Source organism: Nicotiana sylvestris, chromosome 7 (genome assembly GCF_000393655.2).
Source record: "Nicotiana sylvestris chromosome 7, ASM39365v2, whole genome shotgun sequence".
Classification (NCBI taxonomy): domain Eukaryota; kingdom Viridiplantae; phylum Streptophyta; class Magnoliopsida; order Solanales; family Solanaceae; genus Nicotiana; species Nicotiana sylvestris.
Genome location: NC_091063.1, coordinates 155,836,281 through 155,847,144, shown reverse-complemented (window position 1 = coordinate 155,847,144; position 10,864 = coordinate 155,836,281). Strand labels below are relative to the sequence as shown.

Here is a 10,864-nt window from a genome sequence, read left to right as displayed (position 1 = left end):
TGGGAAACCTTTCCCATTAAAGGGCAAATTGACAAGACTCATCCCAGGTGAATTTGAAGAATGAAGAAAGTACGGATGGTTGGAGTCAAGGTTTTTCATTTGGCTGGATGAACCAGTAGCAGTGATGGTTAGGGTAGCTTCTGTTCCAGTCATGGATGAAGATTAGAAGAAGAAGAAGATTAAATTTGAAAGATTGAAGGATCGAGCTAGTATCGCTCTGATACCATGAAAGAATTGAAGAATAGAATTGTAGAAATTTTCTGATGTTGTATTCATAGTGTCTTGTTTTTCTTTATAAAAGTAATCTAGCTAAAAGAAATGTAAAATAAGATAGTGTTGTACACTTGTTCATTTCCTATTCCCTAATGCTATAATAGAAAAATTAAAATATTCCCTAACATGTGCTGTTATACCCTCTTATGTACAACTGGATTTGCCATATCAATGGCTCAGATTGAATAGCTTCAAGGGCTGAGATGTTTGTACGTGTAAAGTCAAATGAGCAAAATAAAATAGATAAAAGAATGACATTTATCTAGAAGACTCCGAAGTCCTTTTGCTATGTCTGAAATCCGTCTTCTTCTTCATTTCTGTACAAGATGAAATCTCTTTCATCTTCTTCGTTTCTGCTTCTTGTTCTTGCAAGTTATTATGGAGTTTCATCTTAACATCCCCCTCAAGTTGGAGGGTGAATAGAAAACCCCCAACTTGGGCAAAATCTGATGGTGAGAAACCCCAGTGAGGGGCTTGGTAAAGAGATCCGCGAGCTAAAGTTTCGAGGGAATAAAAGAGAGAGTGATTAAACCTGAGAGGTACTGTTGCCAGACGAAGTGGCAATCCAGTTCAACATGCTTCGTTCTTTCGTGGAAAACTGGATTTCAAGCAATGTAAATGGCCGCTTGACTGTCTGAGTGGACTGTGACCGGCAAAGTAGGAGGAACAGAGAGATCAATGAGGAGACGAACTAGCCAAGTTATCTCTGCAGTGACACGCCTCATAGAGCGATATTCTGCCTCAGCGGAGGATAGTGAAATCGATACTTGCTTTTACGATTTCCATGAGATTGGAGCTCCTCCTAGAGTGATGAAGAAACCACTGAAAGAGCGGCGAGAAGTCTTGCAAGTAGCCCAATCGGCATCGCAAAAAGCAAGCAAATAAAGAGAGGGATTTGCAGATAGAAGGATGCCTTGTGCTGGATCGGTATTCAAATACCTCAAAACACGCATCCCAGCAGAAAGATGCAAAAATTGGGGCTTTTGCATGTATTGGCTTAGAGTGAGCACAACAAAGCAGATGTCTGGGCGAGTGTTTGTGAGGTAATTAAGCTTACCAACAAGGCGGCAATAGATAGTAGGGTCAGCTAATGGGGGTGACAAGTCAAGATACAATTTGGAAGAAGGATCCAATGGTGAAGATACAAGAACTCCTGAACAACCAAATTTCTCCAACAATTCTAAGGTAAACTTCCGCTGATTGATGATGAAACCTTGTGGCTCTCTAATAATTTCCATGCACAAAAAATAGTGAATATCCCCCAAGTTTTTGACTTTAAACTCTGAATTAAGAAAATGAGTAATATGATTGATTTCTGCAAAGTCATTCCCTGTAAGTAGAATATCATTCACGTAAACTACTAAAATAGAGGTGCGATCTTCATTGTATCTAAAAAATAAAGAATAGTCATTTAGAGAAGCTGAATATCCCTTGAAACTAAGTGCACCTGCTAACAAAGAATGCACGAACTAATAGTTGCATGTATTTTGTCATGGACGTTTTCACTTAACCAAGTTTAATTAACATATATTTTTACTTTATTAAATCATTTAACATAGTAAATGAATACAGTTTGATGTAAACATTAGGTACATGTACGATTTATCTTTTTTCACTAAACAATTAAATTATGAGAACTAATTAATAACTATTTTTAATCTTTCCTTTTAATTATTTTAGCGATGCCATATGGCTTCAACACCCCACCCTAAAAAAGAACCTTTCCGCGATTGAATACAAGTTTTTTTTTTTGTGTACATTTTCACCTTTGTTGAAGGACATTTTGTGTTTATATATATATATATATATATATATATATATATATATATATATATATATATATTATAGTCAATCCTCTCTACTTTATGCTTTGCGCTGTTTGCCTTATTGTCCAACCACGGAGAAGGCTGCCACATCAAGGTGACATGATTCGTACCCGTGGCCCTCTGTACCCAAAACAGATGCACTGACCATACTGCACTACACCTCGTCTCGCTGTTCTGAAGCATACAGATCCACCCGATCGATGAACACTCAAACCGAACTTGCCCATCCTTTTTGGGCACAGAAATGCGAGAACCAATAACAGTGGTATTTGTTTTGACATTTTGTGGATGCTATAGTAAAGTGTTGTTATAGATGACATATGTTATAACATAGCATAAAAGATCGGTTTCAAGAAAATTTGATTTTTATAGTAAATGACTGTTATATGTGAATACTATTATGGAGAGGCCCGACTATTCATTGAATCACTACATTGGAAAATTATTCAACTGATTTGCTAGATTTTCAAAACTCTTGAAAATAAGCAAGTATCAATGGACCTCTGTCTGATTAATTTGGAGGTGTTGACCTTTAGCAAGAAAAAACTGCAAAGTCATATACGAATTACGAAATATAAACCAGGACGATAGAAAATGACATGTTAAAACTTAAAAGTATTGGACCATTGTTGAATTAATTAGTGGCTACATTTAGTTCATGCATCAACGTACAATGTATCATTTTTCTTTCTGTGATTAGACAACATAGATTTCCTGAATGTACTTTTCTTGAAAATGAAATTGTACTTTTCTTTTTGTCTTTCTGTCCTTTCTCATTAGAGTTCGTTCTCCAATTTTAAATGTGAATAAAGGGATCAATTTTAGGTCCAATTCAACTCCAACAGTTAACAATTAACTCATAAAATGAAAATTGTTCAATATATATGTAAGGAAACAATACATCACGCAAAACTAGGCATATGGGTAAATTTCACAAATGCTCATATAACTATGACTTCTTCTCAACAAAATAATATAATTATGTTTTCTCGCATAAAAATCATAAAACTTCCACTAACTCACATAAAAATCATAGTAACCAAAAATACAACTTTTCGGTGCTAAATTTTTATTCCACATTTTTATTTTTTATTCTCAGTCTAATAAATAATAAGAAAATTAAAATAGGAACGAACCAACCCAATACCCATATACATAAACTAAAATAATACTAAAGTTGAATCCTTCCTTTAAAATATACAATGCTTCTTTTATATGTATATATTTTTCATTATATCAAGAGCTCTCTGATTATTCATACATTTTATTTTTTGAAAAAGTCATACAATTATATATATATATACATTGGAGTATTTTGCATGAGATTCTAACAACAAAAAAAGGAAAGGAAACAAAAGGTATGGAAACAGAAAAATAAAAAATACAAGTATCATGTATTTTCAGAGAATGATTCACTTTTAGTATTATTTTAATTTATGTATATGGGTATTGGTTTGATTGGGTCGAGTTGGGTGTGATTGTGTCATTCATATTTTAATTTGAATTATTATTTATTAAATTATAAATAAAAGTGAAAAGACGTGGAATAAGAAAAAACTACCGGAAAGTTGTGTTTTCCGATCATTGTGATTTTTGTGTAAATAAGTAAAAATTTTCTGATTTTTGTGTGAGAAAATATAATTACATGATTTTGGTGAAAAAAAATTATAATTATATGACCATTTATAAAATTTACTCCTAAGCATAGGAATGAGTCTATTTCTAATATCATGTGAATAAGGTTGGATCTTGTGTCTAATTCAATTCGAAAATTAACTCAAATCTACTGATACTCACACACATTGAGCGCCTACGTATCTCCATAACAACTCCCATATTGTAACTCGTGTGTGAAGAAATAGGGGAATAAACCAATATAGATTATTTACTGCTTTCTTTAAACACGCCAAAAAATATTGTACAATTTATACACATTTTAATATGATCTTCATGCTATACATAATTACACGACATAACAAGAAGAAAAGTTTAACTATTTATTTCTCTTCACCGCAATCTTGATGGTGTGGTACGTGATGGAGAAGACTCAACCGATGAGGAACTTTCCGATTCAATTGGTCCAAAAAATAAATCGGACAAGTAATGCCCTACATCCTCAGGGGAAAATCTGATCACGTGACTCGAATGTCTCTCTCTTGCCATCATATGTTTATTTGTATTGTAGAAGTCCCGATACACCGGAAGTATTTTCCTTGCTATTGACACTTTCAAATAGTCACGTAGCTTCCTGTTGGGTACGACACACATAGATTGCTTCCGGTGAGCTTGCTCAAACGACGAATTAAATTTTTTGAAAATCTCCTTCACTTGTTGGGGAGTCATTGTAGCATTTGGCTCTCGTGGGAGGGATTCAATGACGTGGATCCATCCTAGCCGTTCATAGTTTGATGCAAACTGTTTGATTTTTCCCTCCTGTTTTGATATCCAATTTTCACCTAACAAGTACTTGAGATTCGATGAGCGGACTTTTAGGACGACGTATTGGAGATTGTTGGCTAAGAAGAGGTAAGCAAGGGATACGTCTTTGTAGTGTTTCGCTTTGCCGTCGAGTTTACAGAGAAGAAGGAGAATCAACCAAGCGAATCGGAGTGAGATCGCCGGTGCCGGAGACGCATCAGAATCCACAATGCTGAAAAATGATTCAGGCAACGAAGCTTTTGCCGGAGGAGGAGCTTCGGCGAGGATGTCGGAGAGTACGTTGCTGTAATCAGCGAGTAGAATTATGTAATTCATTGCGTCAATGGTGAGAGGATGGATTCCACCTCCGGCAACCGTCGTCTTTGAGGATTCCTTTTGTAGAGCAGTTTCAAACTCAACCAACGCCGTCCTTATACACTCGCCAAGCTTGACGAGTGATGTCACCGCCTGAGATCGAATAGCAGATTCTGAATCGAAAGAGAATATAGCTTCAATCTCCGGCCAGTGTTCGGCGATGGCGGTGTACATATCGAGCAAACGGAACACTTTTTCCGGCGACTTCTTGCTATATTTTGCTACATTTTCCGGGAAACTAAACAGAATCATGGCACCATCTTTTGAAATTTCAGTAAAACACGACTCTCTTATTGCATCGTCGGATGCAAAGACATGATCACAGAGAATTCTCTCTCCGTTGAATAACGTTTTCATAGCTACATCAACAGCGTTAAGCCAATCCTTGATCCTCATATCCACAACTTCCCAATCCATTTTATGAACTTTTGAAGAACTCAATTTCTCAACTCCGAGTCTATAAATGCCTTCGTCAATGATCGATTTACGTATAACTTTGTAAATCGTCAAGCACTCTTTTGCATATCCAGAAGAGATCATGCATTCCGCTATCAATCGCAAATCCGCCATTACAATATTAGAGAAATCCTCAACTACAGAAACAGACTCACCGCCAATTACACGATCATCGTCATCCTCAACGTCGAAATCAGAAATACTCGATCGAGTCGAAGTACGGGAAGAGACGGTGGAAATAGATTCAGGATCCAAATGAGCTCTGTTTATTGATAGAATCTGGTAAAATTCCTTTTGTAGTCGTTTCATTGCGATTTGCATTAGAGATTGAGCGCGAACAAGCTTATCGGATCTCGAATTCTCAGTTGAATGAAAGTGCATAGCCTTTTGTAGATTATGCACACACTTGATAAAATCCTTGGCTTCTCTTCTATTCTCATAGAACAGAGAAGTCACTTTGGCGAAAGTAGTGGTGTCTGGGTCCCACTTCATGATCATCGGCTCCGCCATTTCCAGTGTACGATCAATCACCGCTTCTGAAAAACTCGGCCGAGAAGGCGAAAATCCGAAACGTGAAGGGGAAGAGAATTGAGAAGTAGATGGAGAAGTACTATCAGTTGTTGAATGTTTAGGAGAAAACCAATTAAGAGTTCTCATTCCTTTTCTCGGCATCGTCTTCAATTTACAGAAATTATTTCAAAATTTTCAGTGTTTTGAGGTTTTTGGATGAAGAAAAAGGAGTACAGTTATTTGATTGAAGCTTTGATATGGATTTTCATGGCGGTTGAGGGGATATATATATAGAGGTAAAAGTAAGGCGCGTAGTAGTATTGGACTTTTGAGAGTATGAGAGTCAGCAATACACGCACCAGGAGCATTTGACTCTCACGCATGACATGGCTTACACGTTTGGTGAGGAGTTTGAATTATTCTTGTTAAGTAAATTATTTTATTCAAATTAAAAAGTGTAATTCACACACGTTCCTTGAATAACAAGGAGTTTGAATATTCATAATCAGAGTTATAGTTTTTGTGTTGTTTATTGTGAGTTATGTCCCAATTCATTGTATTTAAGTTTAAGAAATTGGAACGATTCTAGAAATTACCTCAACTTATAATATATTTTTAAAAAAAGAAAAGGAGTAGTATATTTTGACATTATATTTTCTAGTCATCTATGTGAGATATACATTAAAAAATAAATCCCTGCGAGATATATGTACACACGTGTCATATATTAGAGTATTTATACTGCACATGATTAAATTAAATTAAATATTTATAACTCAAAGAAATATATAGCTATGGTTTACTCGGGAATTGATAACATGGCTTGATATTCAATTTTATATTTTTATACTGTCAATGCATTGAACTTAAAATAGTTTTTACACGTGAGATAAAATAACTCTCCTTTCTTATATTCGTCCCGAAATATTTGTCTTTTTAATAGTCTCACAATAAATTCCCACTAACATGTGTAAATGTCTTATTTCATCTTTCTATATGAGAAGTGTTGCTCTCAGCTCTAAGACTATTTTTTTTCTATAGTTTCTGAATTTCTAAAAAAATACTATTTAGTAAGCGAATTAATGTATATAGGTTTTTTTCACTATAAATATTGGTCAATGTACCATTATATTGGTCAATGTACTATTTAGTAAGCGAATTAATGTATATAGGTTTTTTTTCTTTTTTGTCATTATATTTTTAAATATAAGAAACACAAATGGAATAAGAAGAAGGGCCGATGTGGGTGGGGGGGGGGGGTATAAAAATGAAGAGAGAATGATTAAGTTTTTTTTTCAACGAAACAATTCTCGTAAAAAATATTAAATTTACTTTGGGGTTATTTTGCATGAATTCTCAAGCACGGCACGACTTTCGAATGTGTCATTATGATTAAAATTTGCTTCCTTATTTTCAGCATCGTCTTTCCAATATTTTGTTGAAGTGAGAATGATTTGTCTCAAATATTATATTTTCACTGTTTCAATTTAGATAATTTAGTTTGATTTCACAAGGAGTTTAAGAAAAAAGAAGAAGATTTTAGAAATTTATAGCCTTAAAAGCTTAAGGGTTATAGCTTTGTGGGACCATGATATTTGTGTAGTTATAGAACCTTCACATTAAGAGTAAAATGGATAAAATGAAGAATTTAAAGTTGAATTACTTTCTAATTTTAAAAATGTGTCATCTATTTTGGAACAAACTAAAAAGGAAAGTACATCATCTAATTTGAAACGGATGGAATATTAGTTATGTCAATTTGGAGTACGTAACTTTATACCTTATTAAAATTATTTGGTGCGACTAGGGAAAAATACGTGTAATTAGCAAACGGAGCGAAAATTGTATGCAAGATATATTAAGAAAAGAAAATTGTATAATAATATTATTGAGCTGGCACCTGCTAATTATAGCAGCCACACACAATAAAAGATTTTTCATAATTAATTTGACTTTTCTAGTTACGAGTATGATTACTTAAGAAAAATGACAAAACCTTAATCTATTTGGTTTGTGGGCCCCAAATTTTGATGTCATGGAAAGTTCAAGCACAAGATATTCATATGAAATTGCTTATCTCAATCTTTTTAACTACATTTCATATCAGCTAGCATTCTAGTTATTTCCTGAGATTTTCTCTGTGGTTTCGTTTTCTATTATTATTATTATTATTATTATTAGTTAATGTAAATATTTTTGGAAAGGGAGAAAAGAAATCTAACCTTTGTCCTTAAGAGTTGATCTCATCATACAATTTTCTACCTTTCTAATTGATTATTAATACATTTTCTATCGTAAAAAATAATTACACCTCGATCCACAATCAAACATGTCACTTTCGAAAATTCACTAGACGAAAGAGACTTAACAATTAAACCAACTACTAATTTATACTATATAAAAAACTCCTTCTCCAAGCAAATATTATATGGATCTTTATATAATCATTTGATGATGAGTTACTTGTATTTTCATCATTCTTCTAAAAGAAATATGTTTACCTAAAATAAAATAATTATATTTACCTAAAATGAATATAATCGAATTCTCTTGATCCATTTTCTTTTGGTAAGGTGTAAAATTAATTATTAAGAAAAAAGATGCTACGCATCTAATTGACATTCTATTTTTATTTCAGGAAACAACTTGAAACGTAATCCTTTCACATTACATCTTTTTAAATAACTTCAGATGAGAAGTTTCTTATTGTTCTATTCTCTATCTTCATAGAAATATTTTTCTAAAGAGGAAAAGTTTTTAAGTATTACTTTATTCGGCACCTTGTAATTTCTTTTCATTGTCTTTGAAACCGTGTTGTTGGTATCTCCATTCCAGAAAAGTTGGCTGATTTTATGTTCTTACTGCTGTTTAAAAATAGCATAAGAAAAGAGATAAGGATAATGTGCTATTTGTAACTTTATAAATAAATAAAAAAGAGCAAGTGGAGAATATATCTTTGAACATTCTAAATACACGGATCATCCCTTTAATCTTAATTCCTAGCTCACAGATAAGGATAATGTGAACATGATGCATTTTAGGAAATACCATATCTCCTCATGCATTTATAGACTTAAAATTTTTTGAGTTCAACTGCTATACTTATTAAAACATCAGGTGATGATTAACTAATAGTGCAAAGGCAACCCGGTACACAAAGTCATCTCGCATTCTCGTAAGTTCGGGAAAATGCCACACTCCTAAAGGGTGTGACGTAGATAGCCTACCATAAATGCAAGCATTAATGGTTGCTTTCACGGCTCGAATCCGTAACCTCATTAGTGACTGATTAACTCATAGTACAAAGGCAGCTCGATGCGCAAAGCATCTTGCATTCACGCAGGTCTGGGGAAGGGCCACACTCCTAAGGGGTCATTTGGTTGAGAAACAAGTTATCCCATGATTAATTATTTCCGAATTAATTATCCTAGGATTAGTTATCCCAACCTCCTTTAAGGATAAAAAAATACTACAATCCCGGGATAACTAATCTTGGGATTAATTATACCACGATTTTATCCCAACCAAACATGGGATAAACTCATCTCAAATTTAATCCCAAAATTAATTATCCCTCATACCAAACGAGTCATAAGGGTGCGATGTAGACAACTTACTTTAATGCAAGCATTAGTACTTATTTTCACGATTCAAACCCGTAACCTACGTTATTAGTGGTTGATTAACTCATTGTATGAATGCAAACTAAACGAATCATTCGATTACACTCAACCCGACATTAGTTGGGCAAGCACCCAAAAATGGACCATGGACTTGATTTGCAAATGACTAAAGGAGTACGTACGTAAACTCATCTATTTTTCCGGGGTTTTCTAAAAGTGGATTATGGACATAATACAGGGAGAAATTTAAAAATAGCCAGACTACAACTAGTCGTTCAAAAATAGTCCAGTTTCAAAAGTAATCGAAATATAGCCACTTTTTATGTAAAGATAAATCTGTGCGAAAATACTGTTCAAAACCCGAAAAATACGCTAGTATATTATGCTGGAGTTCCAGGATAAGTATGTTGGAACTCCAGCATAATATGATGGAGTTCCAGCATAAGTACATTAGAACTCCAGCATAATATACTGGAGTTCCAGCAAGTATACCGATCCAGCATCATATACTGGAGTTTGGAGCACCGGTGCTCCAATCTCTAGTATATTATACTGGAGCCAGCAAAGTATACCGGTCCGCATAATATGCTGGTGTTCATACACAGGTGCACCGAACTCCAGTATATTATGCTGGACCGATCTCTATTGCAGCAAAATAGTAGCTATTTTTTATTGACTTGGTAAACGCTGACTATTTTTGAATGACCAATCCGAAAACTGGCTGTACCGTGCTATTTTCACCATAATACATCAATGTAAAACCATAACACTTGTTTACATGGAATCATTTTTCGTTCAGACTTCTAAAGTACTAAGGTTCCTTATTTAGGGGGTGAGAAAATCGAATATGTAATGGACTAACAATAGGTCAAAAGATCCTTTCAAGATTTTACAAAAATGTAAGATTAAGACTTTAACCTTTGTCATAAGGATTATTTTCCAGTTTCCACCATGAAATATTACATGTCATAAATCCGTACAGAATAATCCAAGCTGGTTTGTACCTTATGTTTTTTAATTAATTCCTAGATTCTGTCCAATTGCTCCCCCTACGTGGGAATACTTCAAATGAATGGCGGCTTTTGTGATAATAATACTTAAAAAAATGTTTCATTTAGGTGACTAGAGGCGGAGCTAGAGCGGAGAGCGTGTTTGGTTGAATCCAATATCTTTAGTTCGAACTCTATATGTATTTGTTTTGAAAAAATTCATTGAATATGTATAAATTATTAATTTAGAACCTAATAACTGAAGATTAAAATTTCGAACTCATAAGCTTGAAATCTTGGCTCCGCCTCTGTAGAGTGACGGTCATAAAAGGAATATCATAAAATGATTGAGTTCACTATATATAATAAATATCACATTTTTCAATGGCGACTC

General features: G+C 34.0%; 2 protein-coding genes across 2 annotated transcripts; both read right to left on the bottom strand.

The window, feature by feature from the left end:
- Window positions 1-1,046: 1,046 nt before the first annotated feature.
- On the bottom strand, window positions 1,047-1,767 carry LOC138873998 (uncharacterized mitochondrial protein AtMg00810-like). Its single transcript, XM_070152497.1, has 2 exons — window positions 1,721-1,767; window positions 1,047-1,662 (listed from the first exon to the last, which is right to left on the bottom strand). Exons 1-2 carry the CDS (start codon window positions 1,765-1,767, stop codon window positions 1,047-1,049), a joined length of 663 nt encoding a protein of 220 aa, XP_070008598.1.
- A 2,191-nt stretch (window positions 1,768-3,958) lies between these two features.
- On the bottom strand, window positions 3,959-6,152 carry LOC104249598 (exocyst complex component EXO70H1-like). Its single transcript, XM_009806050.2, has one exon. The coding sequence runs from the start codon at window positions 6,018-6,020 to the stop codon at window positions 4,107-4,109; it is 1,914 nt and encodes a 637-aa protein (XP_009804352.2). The 5' UTR covers window positions 6,021-6,152; the 3' UTR covers window positions 3,959-4,106.
- Between the last annotated feature and the right edge of the window lie 4,712 nt (window positions 6,153-10,864).

Excerpts from the sequence above, each read along its gene's own strand:
- LOC104249598 (XM_009806050.2), bottom strand. The coding sequence starts at position 6,020 with ATGCCGAGAAAAGGAATGAGAACTCTTAATTGGTTTTCTCCTAAACAT.
- LOC138873998 (XM_070152497.1), bottom strand. The coding sequence starts at position 1,767 with ATGACAAAATACATGCAACTATTAGTTCGTGCATTCTTTGTTAGCAG. Across the intron at positions 1,663-1,720 it reads CGTGCATTCTTTGTTAGCAG|ATACAATGAAGATCGCACCT; the intron begins GTGCACTTAGTT and ends TTTATTTTTTAG.